The sequence below is a fragment of the Lycium ferocissimum genome, chromosome 3 (genome assembly GCF_029784015.1).
Source record: "Lycium ferocissimum isolate CSIRO_LF1 chromosome 3, AGI_CSIRO_Lferr_CH_V1, whole genome shotgun sequence".
Classification (NCBI taxonomy): Eukaryota; Viridiplantae; Streptophyta; class Magnoliopsida; order Solanales; family Solanaceae; genus Lycium; species Lycium ferocissimum.
In genome coordinates this window covers 17312506-17331965 of record NC_081344.1, presented here as the reverse complement: position 1 = coordinate 17331965, position 19460 = coordinate 17312506, and the positions used below count along the sequence as shown (strand labels likewise).

Sequence of the window (19460 nt, the reverse complement as noted above, 5' to 3'; positions counted from 1 at the left end):
AGAAACAACAGATTCTATTGTAGTACATGATATATAGGTTAATCTTCCAATTCATTTTTGCAACAAGGCAGTGTGGAGACAAGAAAGAGTTGAATAAGACACTCAAATACCAGTAAGAATGAAGCATTTTGACTGAACAGAATGTAAATCCTTCTGTTAATTCACATCTTTTGGAAAATATCAGCATTTAAAATGTGCTTACAATTTCTAACTTTTGTTTGACTGTTGAAAGCATCTTAGTAATTTGTAGTTTTAAATCAGAGTCTACTGAAACGGCGAAATATGCATTTCAATGTTTTATCTAATATACAAAATAAACTTGTGCTATTAATATTTAGCTTAAAGGAAGGCACAACTTCTTTTCGTCTTCCATATTGCTTCTGCATAAATTTTAAAAAACAGTCACTCTCAAACTTATTGTTGGAATATCTCAAGTTATATTCTGCCTGCAGATATAGAAATGAGGCGGAATATAAGAAGTAGAACTAGCTTAACCTCATACAACAAATGAAGACAAAAATGTCTGATGCCTTATCTTAAAACTAGCTGAATCAAATCTGTTTAGTACTTGTTTGGTACAACAAATCTTCATTACTTAAGATTACAAGAGTAAATGCATGAATAACTTGTCCAAAAGAAGCAACGGCAATGGCAACTTGTGATCAATGATTGATTAAATATTAGAATTTAGATGCATATAGCAATATGCACCAAATAATACTCAGATAATGCAACATGTATGTGCTCTTGATGATGGGTAGATAAAGACATATCCCAAATGGTAGGGCAGCTATGGAGATCAAAATAAACTACTATTATTGTGAAAACAGGAAAGAATCAATCTTGATTGAATCACCGAGGGACCCAAAACATAGATATGTCACAATTCTTAAATAAAGAACAACTGGTGAATGGACTAGTAAAAATAATAATTTGAGGGGCACTAATCGACAAAGCAGTGATCTTTTCCTATATTCACTTGCAACTAACTGACATAACCTTTTTCTTTTTACAATGGTGGTGTTCAGCGCAGATTCTTTTTACAATGGTGGTGTTCAGCGCAGCTTGGGCACATACTAATTGGTAGAATATTACCAAATGGAAGCAAATAGTAACTAATTAATCAACTAAGTTCCATTTATTCACCAAATCCATTGTCCCTCTCTGATCTTTAGGAAAATTCTTTACCTCAGTAGATTTCCATAACTCTTATTTACGCTCCTTCATCAATTGGCTTAGTTCCTATATAGAAGAAATGCCATACTTAACTCATACCATAATTGCTTGTATAAAGCTTATATTAATGAGCAGCAATTGCTGCTGCAAATACAATGAAATTAGTGCAGCACCCGCGGAAATATGAACTTACATTACAACCAAACAAAAAGGGCCCATGTGTATCATCTTAAGTATTGAGTACATGTATCTTCATCTCAAGGCTGAAAAGATCAAGAGCAGCAAAAGCAATGAACTGTTTTTGAAAAACAGAAAAAACAAAAAAAAAAGTTGAAAAGAAAAGACTTAAGTCTACGTAGAGTACACGGTTATGAACTAAGAAAAATGTGCTACGTCAGAAATGTATTGTTAAATCCAATTTTATCCTATCTTTGTGCAGCTACAAGTTGGGAGGAAAAAAAAAAAAAAGCAACTGAGACCACTGCTGGGATACTACAAACAATTCAAGTAACTTCTCCAAGACTCCAACTAATCTCTATATATATCAGAGAAATCATTCGCAAAAAGCATAAGCTTATTTTTTTCGCAAGACATATATCACTTGAAGCTTGTTAAAGTTGAAGAGAGGTCCATCTATCATGAGAATTCAACTCAAGACGCTCTTTCATCATGCTAAACACAATATTCTTCTCCGCCAAACATTAACTACAACCACCTCATCAGCATCAACAAAGTTAGCAGATGTTCCCAAGGATCATGTGGCAGTTTATGTTGGAGAGAGCCATAATAATAAGCATCGATTCGTGGTTCCAATCTCTTGCTTGAAGCATCCTTTGTTTCAAGACTTGTTGAGGCATGCAGAGGAAGAATCCAGATTTGATTATCCAAGAGGGGGCCTTACTTTCCCATGCAGTGAGACTGCATTTCTATGTATCACTTCTCACTTGAATGACATTACCAATTAACAAAGGAGGATTACAAGTCTTGTTCTTCAAGTTGTAACACCACGTATATTGTAGGATAGAAGCTTACTAGTTACTTAATAGATTACAACAGTCCTAACTTTACCAGGACATTGGATATATTTTCTTGTAATATCTCAGTTGTTTAAGCTAATACATTGCTTTAAGGCATCACACTATCCTCAATTCCCTATTATTAGAAAACATATCCAATAGGTGGAAGGAGGACACTTTTGAACCATTTCTAATAAATTAAGGGTATTTTTACCCTTTCCCTATTTGATTTGCTTCTATCTCCGGGCTGTCTCAAACTATCTGATGCAAATAGTTATCATTACTAATAGCGTAACAGCTTTATACATTGCCAAGTCACTTGCAAAATTCCTTCAGAGTGAAAAACTTGTAAGAAATCATAGCTTTGAACCTCATGTCATCGCATGCAATGCATTTTTCATTAAAACGAAACCAATAACGTGATCTGCATTACCCCTAATTTGTGGCTTCTTGCATAACTAATCCCAACAATACGCCTTTCCAACCTATATCATATTCTCTGTGCCTGTCTTTGGTATTAGTCCCTTTGTACCGCATGATTCTGTTTTGTTTTTGCTTTGGAAAAATTATTTACAATTTCGATGTTTCCCTTTCCACAAGTAAGCGCTAAGAAAAGTCTTAAAAGTTTTTCATTCAAGAAGTTGAGCCCTGAGCAAAGATACAATCATTTTCATTGTATCCCGTTTTATGTTAGACTAATTTGGTGTGTCTCAGCCAGATTAACATCTTTTCTCATTCTATTTTTATTAACATGCCCTATTGGGATTTCATTTGATAAATAAGTTGATCTTTTATTAGGAGATAGAGAGATCAATGAACATGCGGAACTCCTATTATTTCTCATTTTCTTATTAATAATGAGCCTAATTCTAATACTTTGCATAAAATTAAGGGATTTTTACACAAAAAGTCCCACCGAATTCACCATATTTTTTTCTAGCCGATATACATAAATTATTTATTGATTGTATACTTCTATACACATATAATAAATACAACTAGTAAATTTATGTAAGTAATCAAATATGCAATTAGGATAGTACTTATTCAAATTGGATTTACCAATCTTTGCTTCCTAACATTGATCCACACACCTCTCCACCAAACCCAAAAAAAAAAAAAAAAAAGGAAACAAAAGTAATATATATATATACATGTAACTTATAGATTTTTCCAAAGGAGCCCCATAAGGCTAGGGGATCCGGAGGAAATAACTTAGCAACAATTAAATTACAATAGGGGTAACTATAGAAAGTACCAACAATTTTTTACTAAAACAGCACCACATACTGGTTTAAGCTCCATGAGAACCGTATAATTATCACATATGATTTGATGTCTTGGTTGGTGAAGAAGCAATATATATGACACATCAAGTCTTCACAACCTTAGAGCATTGCTTATAAATGAAGTCTTTAATCTCAAGAATTAGTTGTGTAGATTCAGGAAGCTCAGGGAAAATGTAGAAAGCATGCACCATGGTTGGATACTCTGATAGGTAAACTTCTTTTCCAGACTTCTTCAACCACTCATAATACCTCCTTTGCCAATCTTGAAGGGAATCAAAACCACTCACCACCACCATTGTTGCCGGAAAGTCCAGCTTTGATATATCAATAGCTCTTGGACCGCTAACATTAATAACCTCATGGTCCCGGTCTATCCCTTCACCTGCAGGGGCATATCCCATGTATTAGTTATGAGTTCATGTGAACTCATGGATTTTGTCTTAGGCGCATATGTGTTAAAAGAATTCATTAATTTTGTAAAAATAATAGATTTTGAACCCAATAAATTTGATGAAAGTGGTCGAATTACGGATTCAAATGCATAAAATTTAAATTCTAGATTCACCTGGAGGCAGGAATGCCTTCCACATCCAATCTGTCCGAGACAATGATACCAATGGGTCAATTTTTGCTAGCCTTATTTCTGCCTCGGTTCGTTCTTCCCCTCCGAAAAACGGTTGTATAGCCACCAGTCCAATCACCTTTTAGATTCAGATGATTTTTCAATACTTACATCATAAAAAGTAAATTATTTTTAAAAGGCTGATGCTATTTAAACTAGAGTACTGAAGCACAAAATACAGTAAATGGCAAATCCAGATTCAGGGAAAATTGTCTCTTCAGCTTGATTAGTTTAACATGCTTAGATTTTGGGCAAATAGGGCATATACATTTTTAAAAGTACCACTATTTCATATTAGTTCCCATGTCGGGCTGTTTGGACTTTTTTTTTTCTTTTTTCTTTTTCAGAACAGATAGAGTAATATTTCAACCAAAAAAAAAAAAAAAAAATGTTATGAGTTTCAGGTTTGAAAGCGATTTTGATCAGTCTTTACTCACAAATTTTTTACATTTTTTTTTTTTTTTTTTTTTTTTTGAAGTTAAATGTATGTCCCAACAAAACTACAATTTTCACCAGGGGCGGAGCGATGGTGGTGCAAGGGTGGTCAACCGAACACCCTTCGCCGGAAAATTAAACTATATATAGATCAAATATTACTTTATATGCGTATATACAGAAGCTTGAAGACCGTTTGACACAATAGAGAGCAGTAGCTCAGCGGCAGAGCACATGCATAAAGTTGTAGGACGTCCAGGTTTGATTACTTCCGTGTCATTTGCACGATTGCCCTTCAAAGGCACTGGTCTTTAATTTTTGCCCCTCAAATTGGTGGTTTTTAAATTTTTCCCTTCGCTAAAAATCTCTTGATTTCGGGTTCGAACCCTCGCTCAGTTAAAATTTTTGTTTAAAAAAAAAAAATCGCAAGGTAGAGTTTGGATTTGCAAAGCAAAAAAGACAGAGTTTTGCAAGACTCTACTTTAGGCAAGATTTCAAACTCTACCTTAAGGTAAAGGTTGGCCTTCACCGGAAGACAAACAATCTTTTTTTTTTTTATCTTAACTTAGTTGGAATTATACAAACCTCTGCCTTAAGGCCTAACTTTTGCACGAATAGGCCTAACTTTGCTACAAACCTTTTTTTTTTTTTTTTTTTGGTAGGATTCACATTATACTCGAGGTATTAGGCGAAGAACAAAAATTAAAGACCACCAATTTGAGGGGCAAAAATTAAAGACCCATGCCTTTAAAGGGCAATCCGCACAAAAAAATGACTACTTGCGTCCAAGTTTCATTTTTTTGTGCAGATTGCTCTTTTTTTAGGCTAGTCTTTAATTTTTGCCCCTTAAATTGGTGGTCTTTAATAATTGCTCTTCGCTTAACACTCAGAGAACCTGGGTTCGGACCCAGGCTCAGTAAAAAAAAAAAAAAATTGCAAGGCATAAGTTGGGATTCCCAGGGCAGAATTTGGGATTCGCAAGGCATAAGAAGGCAAAATTTTTACCCAAAATTAGGCCTTAAGGCAGAGGTTTGTAAAATTCCAGGAATATATATATATATATATATATATATTGCCTTATGCAGAGTTTGAAATCCAACTTATGCCTTACAGAAAAAGTTCGGGTCCAACTAATGCCCTGCGAATCCAAACTTATGCCTTACGAATATTTTTTAATTTTTTATTGAACGGGGTTCGAATCCGAAACCAAGAGACTTTTAGCGAATGGCAAAAATTAAAAACCATTGATTTGAGGGACAAACATTAAAGACCACCCGCAGTGAAGGGAAATCCTGCAAATTGCACCTTGTGCCACATAATTTTGTGGGCCTGCCTTTTTCCTTTAAAACTAGGCCTAAGCTCCTGTAAATATTGCGTAGTTTGATTTTATTTTATTTTTTAGGGATAACTACGTATATATACATCTTAAGAAGAAATATTATGAAACGTGATGATAGTTTTATATTTACAAAACATAACATTACAAACCCTATACAAAACATGCTTTTTAAAATAAAAAAATTCAAATTTTTTTTTAAAAAAAACATTTTATTTTTTTAAAATATTTCTTTTATTTTTTAAAAAAAATATTTTTTTCGCTCAAAAATTTATGTATGAAAGTTGTATGAAATGTATATATGTCGCTCAAGGCTTGAAAAGTTCACTCAAAATTTAGTGTATGAAAATGGTATAAAAAATGTATGAAATGTGTATATCCTGTTCAATGCTTAAAAATCCGCTCAAAATTTAAATAAAAACAATATGAAATTTGTATCTCGCTCAAGTTTTAAAATTTCGCTCACATTTTCATATATAAAGTTCATGTTAGATTTCGTAAAATTAATACAACTACAACAACATTGTGTACAACTTTGATACATCACATTCAAACTTAAAATAATCGCTCAAATTTTTGTGTATGAAATGTATATATCTTGGTCACGTGGCAAAAAAATTCGCTAAATTTTATGTATGAAACTAACTATGAAATGTGTATATCTCGATTATGTTAAACATTACGCTCAAAATTTTATGTATGGAGAATCTGTATGAAATGTGTATCTCGCTCAAGACTTAGATTTTCATTCACATTTTTTGTATATAAAGTTCATATTAGGTTTTGTTCAAAATTAATACAACTACAACAACAAAAAGTGTAACTTTAACTCTCATACAATGATTTCCACAGTTTTCGCCAAAATTTTGCGTATGAAAATTATATTAAAAATTTCGCTCACACATACACATTTCATACATTTTTATACAACACATACACAAAAATTTGAGGTAATTTTTAAAATTTGAAACATTAAAAATTAAAAAAAATTAAAAAAATTATTTTTAAAAAAATTAAAAAAAAGAAAAATATTCGTAATATATCATTATTTTTTGTAAATAAGAAAAAATATCTATATATTTTGTAATAAAAAGTCTTAAATAGGTACCCTATGTAATTTTCCATTCTTTTTTTTATTAGTGCACTTAATCATCAAAAAATTATTTACTATCTAAAGTTTGAACACCCCTCTTGAAATTCCTCGCTCCGCCACTATTTTCACATATCCTTTTTATACTTTTCTCACATACCATTTTTTTTTAAAGAAAATATCACATACTTTATGTCCAAACACTTATTAATTAATTTGACCGACACTATTATTAAATTATGGAAAGAATATGGAGACGAAAGGAATATATCAGAATAAAAGATAAATATTCTTTACTTAATGGACCCAAATTCGTGTAATTGGTACACGTGGCAAGAGGCCTCTAATTAGAATCAAGCGCTCAACTAACTATGACGTGAAAAAGTGAAGAAAAGGTAAAAGTTTAATCATCAAGGGAGAAAATCTGTACTAGAATGTAGAGCAACTGATGAGATTTGTTTGCTCAATATATTTACCCCTTTTGTTCAATTCCTCTCATTTTGTTCAAAGTTGAAAAAAGTGGAGACTTGTAATGCAATGTTTCCACAGTTGGACCAAAATATAACTAACGACTTGATTAACAAATGGAAAGGCATAAAAGCAAAGAAATACGTACAAGCAATCTACAAGAGATAAATTATGAAACATTAAAAATTATTTATTACTTGATATAAAATATGTATTTGTTAAATTATATTAAATAATTAAAAATTGGTAACTAATATGGTAAAAGTAATCAATATTTTCCGTTCATGTGAATGTAGTATAAACTTCATACTATGTTGCATTTTTCAAATAACTGAAAAGATAGATATGAGTTTAGAAAGTATTTTTTTAATGACAATCCAAATTTATTTATCTATTTAAATAATAGAGAATACGAGATAAATGAAACTTAAATATACATATATATGTGGCATGCAAGCACATACATGCATAAATATATACATAACTTTATTCATGTAATATTAAAATAATAATTAGCGTTATTGGAGATCATGAAGTCGTGGAGTGGGGTGCGGTAAGGGTTATGTAACGTGGACGTTAAAAACAACTACGTAGTATTTATTTATTAAGGATAATAAAGGTCTACCTTAAATAAAGCCTAAAAAGAAGGAAAATGCTGGTTTAAAGCTACTTGTTATACTAGTTAGTCCTATTCCCTAAATTCTAGGCTTAAATAATAGTTATTTGATTATTAATAGGCTAGCGAACGTTTAAAGCGGGTAAAACAATTAAATAGGTTTATTTTATGTTTAATTATTCAAAAATATTAATTGGTTAAATTATTAACTTAGTTTGAACTCTTTTTTTTTGCGTGGATTGCCTTTCATTTGGGGTGGTCTTTAATTTTTGCCCTTCAAATTGGTGGTCTTTAAATTTTGCCCTTCGCCTAATATCCCGAGGTTGTGGGTTCGAATAACGGTACAAAAAAAAAAATGCAAAAAAATGGCAAAAATTTGCAAATTAAAAATTTGAAATTACCTCAGCGAAATAAAAAGTTAAAGATCACCATTTTGAGGAATAAAAATTAAAGACCAGCCCCAGCGAAGGACAATCCTGCAAATTGCCCGATTGAACTACTAATGCATCATAACCTACTTTCGCAAAAAATGTACCTTCAACATACAAAGATTTTTACACAATGATTTTTCGATATATACTTCAGCTTTCAAAATTTATTACTATAATTTCTTTTTTCCCAAAACCATTAATAAAAATACAGTATATACTTGGAGTCACGTGTGTATTTATGCTTCAATGCAAAACAAAAAGAAAAAAGAAAAGGAAATAAGAAGAGATTTTGTAAGGGATTTTTACCTTTTTAAATAACTGACACGATAATTCAGCAATAATAATTGTGGTGGGATTGATAAATTTCTCGCTCTTTTCCATTTTCCCCAAGTTATTTAGATTAGAATATATTTAAGTTAAAATTAATGGCTAAGATTTAATTGATTAAGACAAAGCTCTAACCATAGTTTAGATAATTAAATAACTTGTCCATAAAATTAAAAACTTTTCTCTCACTTCCTATTTTTTCTCCCACAGCCATATCACTATTCCAGTTTTACTTGAATTAATAACTTCTATCTTTATCTTCCTTTTTTTTTTAAGTTAATCATTTAATTGCATTTTTTCTTTGGAATTTTCTATTTAAAAATAGATATCGCAGAGATATTACATGTATGACGTGGCATATGTATGGGCATGGCATATCATCATTATGAGAAGATGGAGAGGGGGGCCTACCTTAAGTGAGTTGAAGTCCGACGTCAACTCCGATGCACGTTTAGCGACATGATGAGCGATGTTACCTCCGGCACTATCTCCGGCAACAAAGCAACAAGACAAATCAACATTTTCCGGCAATATCCCCCTGTTCTTCTCATTATCAAGAAACTTCAACACATCAAATCCATCACCATACTGTGCTGGATACCTGCAGAGGCGGATTCAGAATTTAAGCTTTATGACTTCAATCTTAAGGTTTTAGCAATGAATTCATTGTATTTTTAAAGTTATGAATTCATATTTACTAGTTGTTACTCCATTTATGTGATATATTTTGAATTTTGAAAGTTAAACTTATTTATTTGACCGTAAATTCAGACATACAAATTTTTTTAAAATGACTTGCATATTTAAAAATTACATAAAAAATACTATAAGTCGTAATAATTAATAATTTAAAATATTTAATAGACATAGGAATAAATCTTGATCTAAGAATTTTCTTGTTTAGCTCTCGATATTCGAAATGAGTATAGTTTTAGCAAATGTTTACACATGAATTTATGTTTTGCGCCAAAATTAATAATTTCAAATTACATCCGCCTCTGATAATACCTGTGTTCCGGAGCCAGCCGATAATTAACGGAGACAACAACAGCCGGCAATTTCCTCGCGAAACGGCGGCAAACAGCATCGTACGCAGTCGTATCAGCGCTGAGATAAACAAATCCACCGCCGTGAAAGAATACAATTATGGGAAGTGAAATCAAGTTCCGAGATTCATCTGTTGTTGGTATGAACAGACGGAACCACAGATCACGGGAAGAATCAACGGTTATGTCAAAGGATTTAACGTTGTTGATTGGATTAGGATTGGACGATGTTCTGAGACGGCAGATTGATAGGAGACGGCGGTTAACTGTGCCGTTTGGACGGCGTGAATAGTCTGTAACGGCAGAGACGACGTATAGCGCGACACGTGTCTTCCAAGGAAGTCCAGGCGATGATTTCTTCGCCATATATGTAAACAATAAAAGCGAGAGAGAAAAACGGAGAGAAACTGTGATGTGTGGAAATTGAAATAAGAAAGTTGAGCGGAAATGTAGTTGAACAGAATAAGTGAGAGTTGTTAGTGTGATGAAGGGTATTTATGGAATTTCAATTTGTCCAGTTGTTATTCTCACTTCTTCCTCACGTGTCCTTTTCCACAAAATCGGAGTTTTTTTTGCTTCTCGTGTTCTTTGTTTTTCCATGTGAATCGTATTCTCTCTCACTTACGTTCCATTTCTGTTTGGATGGTTGTTTAACATATCTCTACTATATTAGAAACGACAGTTTTAGGACGAACACATGCTACAAGCTATTGTACAAAAAGCAACATGAGTTGCACTCTGTCCCAAAACCACGTGGACTGCAATGTATATACCCGGATTTCACAGCCTATTCACAAGTTCAGACTTCAGAGTATATCAACTTTGTGCTGCGCTTACTCTCTTCTTCACTTTTTCCAGTTTGCCCTCTATCTTTTACTGCTCTGCTCCTTTCGGTAAATTTTGTTTAATTTTTGTTCCTCCTCTTGCTTGATGTATTAGAAAATGCTGCATACACATCATCTGGTTTTTTTTTTCCCTTCAAATTTCTCAACTGGATCTCCAAGTTGTGTATGCTTTAGTTTGTTCAATTCTGGTGAGTTCTTCTCTGTTATTGCCTTTATTTAGTGCACTCAATTTTTGCTAATGAATTTTTTGTGGGTATATGTTAATTTCTCTGTTCTTTTGGATAGTTTCATATGCTCTTATATGACCGTATCTTATTTGCACATTGATGCACTGAGGGTGTTTGATAATATGCCTAAATTAACTGTTCTTTTTTATTTGTTTCCTCTTTTGATAGGGTTTCTGCAATTGAGCCGCCCTTAATTTTTTAGCACATGCACGTCCAATTTCGACCACTTTATGAGTGAGTCGTTGATGATCCAAGTTGATGGCAAGTGTTGTACCCAACATCTAACCCAACCAAACATCTTGCACATTAAATTGCACAATGTTCTAAATTTCTTTAAAATTTGCACCCGAAAATTTCATGAGTGAAAAGGTGAAATATTGGTGGTTTTCTATATGATCTTGCTGAAATTAATTCTCATTACCACCACTCTTTTATGTCATGCGTTTGATCTTGAATTCGCATTAGGCCTGCTCTAGCAACCTAAAATGAAGAATACCATGCTTTGAATTTTGTATTTTTTTTTTTATTTAAGAGTGAGAATACTATGACTAATCCAAAAGAATATAATAAAATAATATAGGACTATCAAGAAGTTACCATTTTGCCGAGAATTCCCTTGAAGTTCATGTGAGTTACATTATTTTAGTTGCCGAGCAATTGACTTTTGGCTTGACGTCACTTTATGGGAAACAATAGATCAGTAAGTATGTGTGGGAGGAAATTAGGATGCAGCAGTTGATTCATAAAACTCACCCTTTCCAAGGGCCACCAGAAACACTAATGGAAATTTGGTGTAATTTCTAACATATTTCTCTTTTCTTGCAACTTATATTTCCTAATCATGTTTTTTGTGGTTTGCAGGAAATGATTTGAGTTGTAAGGAGATAGGTGCAAGTGTCGGTCCTGTACAATATGGAAAAGTTGCTACCCTCTTGCATATAGCAATTTTACTTGGTTGCTCCTAACAATGGATGGAGTCTAGATCTTGGTAATGTTTGATATACTGCCTTGACTCTCTTAATAATTGACCGTGAAAGTGAAAATTTATTGAGTTAACTTAGTTCTTCTACATTTTGCCATCAGAGCTCTAGATCACTTAGCAACCTATCTTAGCACCTTTCTTCCGTTGCATGTCATGGTGAAAGTTTAGAGTTATATTTGCTCTTTTGAATCATGGTGAAATTTGCATCTCTCTATCTAACTTGTGACTTGCAATCAGTTCTCTTGAGACTTTCACTCCTTTTACCGATATATTAATTATCGGCGTAACACCTTATAGGTAACATTGAGGGAGTTGAAATGGAGTCTATAAAGGTATAAGAATAAGCCGGCCAGCTACAATGCCGGTCCATTTAACTTGCTAATTTTTTGCGTATTCAAATCGGGGATTCTAATAGGGAGTACCGAGAATTCAAGCCCACTGCCCTTCATTACCTACTATGAGAAGATTGGCAAAATTGCCAAGGATGAGACAGTCTTCTTAACAACTATTCTGCTTCACAATTGGAGTGGTAGAGTACACTTTTCCGTCAGGACAACATACGTTCTCAAGTACTGTTATGTGAATACGAAATGGATTCTGCATCATTTAGGCCCTGAGCAAGTATTTTTTGTTGCTTCCTGGTTTGATTTCTCTCCCAACCACATTCTATTTGCTCATGTTATGGTACAAATATGTATTCTAGGACAATTCTTTGTGACTTGAGCTAACTATTTTCAATTTTTACGTGTTATATATGACATTCTCTATCCAGTTTCTTTTGGTTATTAAGCTTGACCTTTGTAAAGCTCTCACTTCTTGAAATCTGTCTTTTGTATTTCCAAGCTTGCCTTAACTGTTAGTCAATCTCATGACTGGACTTTGTATAATCCACTCGAGTGAGTATCAAATGTCAGTAATATGATCCTTTGTAGTCGTTCTTTGTATTATCAAAGTGCCTTTCTGGATGAAATGCCATAAGAGACAGATACATTGAGGGGAAAAGATAGGAGAGAGCAGTTCTTGGAGTTTTTGCCATGTTATTGAATCCAAATAGTGTACAAAAGTGGTCTCGGATATCCAACTCTCTACATTAGGTGGTTATCACATTCTAATGGCTGAAGCTCCCATTATGCATCAGAAGAAACAACAACAACTAAGGAATTTCCTCTTTTCTCATCTGTCCAAGCTGTAGGATAATGTTACGTGGTCTTACATTTACAAGTGAAAGTAAAGTTTATCTTCGGTAAATAAAGATTTATTATCTTAAGAGTCGATATTTATCATCTTTTGATTCAAGTACCGTGTATTTTGTGTTACTAAGCTAATGCTGAATAATGGTGAAATTAACAGTCGTTAGTTTCTCTTATATGAATTTTCTGCAGCAGTACATTTCAAGCGGAATCAAAAAACAGTAAACGAGGGAGCAAGTTGCCAAAAAAGAAAAAGAAAAAGAAAAATTAAATGGAGAAAAAGAAGCATATCATTATCCTTGTAGGTGCTGCAGAAGAAGTGGATCAACAGCAACTTCATCTGGCTAGCAAATCTTATCCTATGTTGCTTATGGAAGGAATCCTTTACAGGTAATGTTGAACTGTGTGTGATGAATTTATCTAAAAGCTTAAGCTATTAGAGCAGATACACTTTTATTTACTTAAATATATCTTGAACAGGTAATACATCGAGAGACTTTGTTTCTATTTTGGTGAAGCTTTACAAGAAAGGATTGATCGAGATATAGCAAGGTCCCCGGTTTTGAAAGCAAATTAAGGTTTTTAAGCACTGTGGCATTAGGTACCACACCAGAAACCTTAAACTGCCACTAAATAATTCCCTTCAGTCAATAATGCAATTTGCAGGAGTTCAATCAATAATTAAAAATGTTGAAGGTGCAACCAAGATCGATTTGGTTAATTGTAACATCAGAACTGGAACGCAGAGTACGGGATTGATGCAAGCTCTTTCAGCACAACAGAACTGTCCAATTGAGCTTCTGAAGATAACTATCATAGGACACCAAGAAAAAGAGAAAATCGAAAAAACAGGGGAGCGATTAAAAAGTTTTGCCAATTCGTTAAAATCTGCCCTTTTCATTTTATATAGTCTTTATGTTTGATATGAAAGAACTCGGGGCAGAATTAGTCGATGTTAAAGCAGATGAGTGGATGTCTATTATAACACTACAAGGACAATGATCTGCAGACAAGATTATTTGGACAATATGGTGCGAGTTAGAGGGCTAAGATCATCTGTGGTGGTTGTCTGTGAGGTTGAAGCAAACAATAATTAACCTTCATTTTTAACATTTTTATAGAGGCACTTTCCTTTTATAGTGTGCTTTTTGATTGCTTTCAGGACTGCATGGATAGAGACAATCTGGTCAGAAAGAGGACTGAAGTATTTCATGTTGGTGAAGGTATCCGAAATATGGTTGCAGCTAAGGGTGTGGAAAGGTTCATCCGGAATGTGAAGCTAGATATACGGAGAGCTTGCTTAGTTTGGAATGGTGGAAATCGAACTCAGTCAATCATCTTGGCATCAAGCAAATGTGATTCTCAAGCAATTTCCAACTCTTACACCAGAAATCATTATATTTGCATATATACATAGCATATTTGCAAATGGACAGGTGCTAGCAATATATCCAGTTGCTTCTGGCAAAAGCAATTTCGAACCATGTGTTACCCCTATCTTTACGTAGGGGTGCAAACAAATTTTCTTCTTGGGACGAAATTGATCTTTGTTATTTCATTTCTAGAAGCTAAGTGTTAATATGAGTTTTAAGAATGTTGATATGGAAGAAAATCATTTGCAGCCAGTTTGTTCTCAACTTTCTTGGTACCACATTTTATCTATGTTTTATGAATTAACTGTTTTTTTTTTCTGCGCTCCTTTTTTCTCTTTGTTTTGGGTATGGCATGCGTGGAGCAAAAGGGGAAGGCCAAATGAGAATAGAGCCTTGCACGTTACAGGTACAAAAAATAGGCCAAGGCTTTACTCACGACTGAAGAATTTCTCAGCAAGGCCTGTTTTATTTACTGCTCCTCATATACTGAAACTAATTACAATTTTCAACATGATATGTTTTTGGCACTTGCTCTGTTTTGGAATTTCCTTTAAATGTGAAGGATAGAAGTGCTTTGTTCTGTTGTCAATTTGTTCTGGGGAGGTGTATTTAAATTAGTTACTTTGAGAATTAATTAAAAAAAAAAAAAGGAAGAAAAGAATAGAGGGCCAAACCAGCTATTTGAAATTGGTAGACTTTTGGAAGTCACATGGTATATCTCATTTATCATACAGAATTAGATAGTATCACTTAAGATGCAATTAAAGCCTCTTTTGCCCATCATGCATAGTTTGAACAAAAGGGGATTGTGTTGCCATTTAAGACCATTTCTATATATTTTGCCGATCCACGGAGTTTTTGGGTTGATAAATAGCATCATTCTTTTACAGTGTCAAGCTGGAGTAGAGATATCAACATGGACAGAGAATGACAATTCTTGGGAGTTTGTCTTGAGTGCTGGATTGGAGATTGATGCATACGTTCTGGCATCTGCATCTTCTAGAATCAAGACCCTTTTGAATATGAGTAAAACTTTTGCAGTAAGTTGAAACTATCAAATCAAATTGAATCAAAACCCTTTTGAATAAAACAAATATGAAGGTGAAAACGAGCCCGCCTTGCCCCTCTTTTCACCAATATTTCATGCAAAGGCTTGATGGTACAAAGATTATCCGTGTCTGCTTAGGGTTCGTTTCTTGCCTTCGCTCTGCTGCTATTGTTCTTTAGTCGAATTTTTCAGAGGTTGATTAACTCTTGAGTTGTTTTCTGATTTAAGAACTGAAGGTCATCTTTGATTTTTGAGATTGATTTGAAATTAGATTTGGAGTCATTATAAGAAGTTCTCTCTGAAGGAGTTCAAAAGCTTATTTCAATTCTCTGTGTCCAGAATCTACTGGGAGTTGAGGAATCCTCAGTTATCCTGGCGCCAACTTTGAATTTGCAGCGGTGTTCGACAGTGAAACCATTGAAAGCTTCTGGTACGTTAAATTTTCAGTATTTGCCTTTGCATGTGGGTTGTTTGAATAAGGATAAACAGTTTTTACTCGCGTTTTCTTCTTATTTGTAAACATCCTAATATGTCCAGCCATTTTTTTAGGAGTTTGCTCTACGCTACTGCTATGGAACAGAAGATAAAAGAGTCAGCGAGCCTCGCAGGTCGCCTCGATTTGTTCAGTAAAATTTTGGTATGATTTTTAATTTCATAATCTAAATCTTTGTACTGATATATACTGTGTTCTCCAAAGAGTTTCAAGTTCTTATGGATTTAACTTCTTCGCGGTTAAAAATGTTTGGTATACGTGCCACTTAGTATAGTTACCACTTAGTACTTTTGGATCCTTGCTCTCTTATTAATAATTATAGTGTCGAGTGAGGAAAGATGACAGAGAAAAACGTTCAAGTTTCAGAAGCAGAACAACAAGCAGGTCAAACCACGGGAAAAGGGTTGATTTCAGATTCTCTAATTTTCAAGCCCTTCAGGTACAATTTCACATACCTTTTCAGGCGCTTTAAATTTTGGGTCCCTTTATAAAAAAATTAAAAAAAAGAACCACAGTGTTCTGTTTTGTGTACTGATAATTGTTAGTGACTGATTATGATGTTGTATTTATATTAAGTAGCTGGTCGTGGATAAAAACTATCAATTGTATTATTAGGATACAAAACTTAGAAACCACTTCACCTCTAGATTCAACTTTTATAAGTGACTTAGGTGACTTGGTTGTTCACTTTAATCTTTACACGATCAAGGGGTAGATTGATATTCCTTTGTTCTTTAGACACGTTGTATTACGCTGTTCTTTTTTCGAGCTCACACTTTACTGATTTCTACTACGGGAATAGTGTATTACCTGTAAAAAGAAGGCAGCTTCAACTGAATGAATTGCTAATATAAATTTTTAAGTGCATGTACATATTAAGCTGTACATTTGCACAAATTAGTTAGTAAAAATGCATTGGCTGCTTCTAATGATTAATGATGAAAAGAAATTAGACTAAGTTCAAGCTGCAGAGTTGGTGACAAAAGATTTGAAACGGTATCTTATGATCAAATTGAGATTGCAACGTTAGCCTAAAAAGATGTGGAATTACCAACCAAGTAACATGTTGCATCTTCTTTCTGCATTTTTGGGAAAACTAAAATACATAGGGGCATGTCTTGAAAGATATTTGTGAGCTGATTGTGCCTTCTTGGTCTTTGCACAGGTATTGATCTTTCTTCAACAAAAGCAAAGGCAGCAAGGAGAAAGACATTCTTAGAAAATTTCACCATTTTCTTGTGTAAAATAGTCTTGATGGAAAAATATATTTTGGCATGCTGCTCCCATTTAAACACATCTTGAAGAGAAGGATATGCAGTCATAACATGTTTTTCTTTCTTAAGAGTAGAATTGTTGTCAGTTGATTAATTTTACTAAGCTTCCTTTTGTTTTGTGCTTAGTGCCATCCTATTCTTATAGGATCATATTTTTAACTTATTGTAGTTTCCTAATTATCTCTTTCTAAATTATCGGATTGTGAAGTGATATTGTTCACATAAAAGTACATTTAAGCCGGAATGTTGGACCCGCGCTCAAGTCGTATTATATTATGTTGTGTTGCATTATATTGATTGTATTATTTTGATGAGAACAATGTTTGAATAAATTTAATTATTTATCATTGTTACATAATGTCATACAGGGATTGGACTCAGTGGCGGAGCCACATGCATTTGACACCCCTTCGCCAAAATATTACACTGTGTAAATATGTAAAAATAATTTGTTTATGTATATATATTATGTGTTGAACCCTTTAATTTCGTCGTATATTTACTTTTTTTATATTTTGACACCCCTCAATAAAAATTCTAGTTCCGCCACTGGTTGGACTCACGTTGATCCAAGGGGAGCGACACCGCTTTGTCGGAAAATTTTATTTTATATATATTAATATTGGGCATAAACTGATATATAGAAAGAAAAATGGCACCCCTTAATATTGAGATTCACTTGGAGCCTTGATTTGGTGCATGATTTTCTTGTCCGAGGTCGAGGGTTCAAATCTCAACCTAAACCATATTTTTGACAAATATGACCTATGTTGCTAAAAATTGTGATTCTGTAGTATCAAACCCAACAACCTCTTGTGACTTCAAACAAAACTTAACGAATGGATCAAGGCTCTCTTTGTGGTGATGATGATGGTTTCTTCGGTTGACTGTTGAACGCGTCATATGCAAACACAAAAAGCAAGAGAGAAATCGTGATGTGTGGAAACTGAAAAAACAGTTGAGCAGAACCACAATAATGAGAGTTGTTGGTACGATGTTTTTGGAATTTCACTTGTGCAGCTATTGTGTTCCTTACGTGTTCTTTTCCTCAAAATTGGAGTTCTTTGCTTCTCTTCTTGTTCTTTGTCCCTCTGTGTGGAAGCATATTCTCTCACTCTTACGTGCCATTACTACTCTCTTCACAGATTTCTTTCTTTCTCTGGTCTTCACTTGAGCAAGAGTGGACTGTGGACATAAATCTCGAAAGATTGAAAAATCCTACCGAACCGGATTGATTTGATTCATTGGTTTCGACTCTCCGATTTAGTTTTGAAACTACTCTCTCTGTCACATGAATTGGAAGTTTGAGATTCAAACTTATAAACTTTAAGCATAAATTCGGATATAGAATCTTTAAATTTTTTGAATAAAAAATTATATATTTGAAAATTACGTAGAAAGTGCTCCCTCCGTCTCAATTTAAGTGTCGTACTTTTCTTTTTGGTTTGTTCAAAAAGAGTGTCTCTTTTTATATTTAGTAAATTTTTCAATTCCAACATCCTACATGACAAGTTTAAGACCACATGAGTTAAGGGATTACGCACATCTTTAATTTAATACCACACGATTCAAAAGTCTCCCTTTGTTACTTAATTTTTATGTTCGGTCAAACTAAGACACTTAAATTGAGACAGAAGAAATACCATATATCATACTAATTAACAACTTAAAATGCTTAAAAGACGTATAAAGAAATTATGATCAAAGAAATACTTAGTTGACTCTCGAAAATGGGACGAACAAAGTAATATTTTAAAGACTTCGGTTTCCCATTAACAGAAATTTTATTTACTTTGTCACTTTACTCTAGCTACCTGGATAAACTTTGCCTTTTTCTTTTCTTTCTTCGTCGCTCTTCCTTTGTCACCAACTGTTTCTAATCTTCTTATCCTCTTCTTTTTCCCTCCATTAATGTGGTTTGATTGTTCTGTCTGCCTAATGGGGTTGGAGGGGGGGGGGGGGGTGGGAAGGTGAGTATCTAATAGAGTATAGTGAGTCCGCAACTTAAATGACTCAAAAAGTGACATTTGAGATCAAAATAATCCATTAAAAAAAAAAAATTACTTAAGTACCTTTTAGTATTAGTGCGCAATAAGGGTTTAATAAAACGGCCCCAACCCTTTGTTCTTGGCCAAAAATTTTGAAATTCACGTTTTTTCCGTACTTTGATCAAAGA

General features: G+C 33.7%; 1 protein-coding gene and 2 long non-coding RNA genes across 15 annotated transcripts; 2 read left to right on the top strand and 1 right to left on the bottom strand.

The window, feature by feature from the left end:
* Nucleotides 1–3322: 3322 nt before the first annotated feature.
* LOC132049926 (probable carboxylesterase 18) lies at nucleotides 3323–10362 on the bottom strand. The gene is made up of 4 exons (XM_059440906.1): nucleotides 9815–10362; nucleotides 9218–9407; nucleotides 4047–4182; nucleotides 3323–3863 (listed from the first exon to the last, which is right to left on the bottom strand). Exons 1-4 carry the CDS (start codon nucleotides 10216–10218, stop codon nucleotides 3565–3567), a joined length of 1029 nt encoding a protein of 342 aa, XP_059296889.1. The 5' UTR covers nucleotides 10219–10362; the 3' UTR covers nucleotides 3323–3564.
* A 151-nt stretch (nucleotides 10363–10513) lies between these two features.
* LOC132049928 (uncharacterized) lies at nucleotides 10514–14721 on the top strand. Of its 13 annotated transcripts, XR_009413183.1 has the most exons (6): nucleotides 10514–10745; nucleotides 10857–10885; nucleotides 11093–11158; nucleotides 11786–11912; nucleotides 13292–13486; nucleotides 13577–14015. It is a non-coding gene; the product is annotated as an uncharacterized LOC132049928 (long non-coding RNA). The 13 variants fall into 13 exon arrangements; XR_009413181.1 differs by lacking the exons at nucleotides 10857–10885; nucleotides 11093–11158 and adding an exon at nucleotides 12008–12100 and having other exon boundaries at nucleotides 12204–13486; XR_009413184.1 differs by lacking the exon at nucleotides 10857–10885.
* Nucleotides 14722–15363: 642 nt separating this feature from the next.
* LOC132049927 (uncharacterized) lies at nucleotides 15364–17495 on the top strand. The gene is made up of 5 exons (XR_009413174.1): nucleotides 15364–15509; nucleotides 15857–15947; nucleotides 16067–16154; nucleotides 16333–16449; nucleotides 17176–17495. It is a non-coding gene; the product is annotated as an uncharacterized LOC132049927 (long non-coding RNA).
* The last annotated feature ends 1965 nt before the right edge of the window (nucleotides 17496–19460 follow it).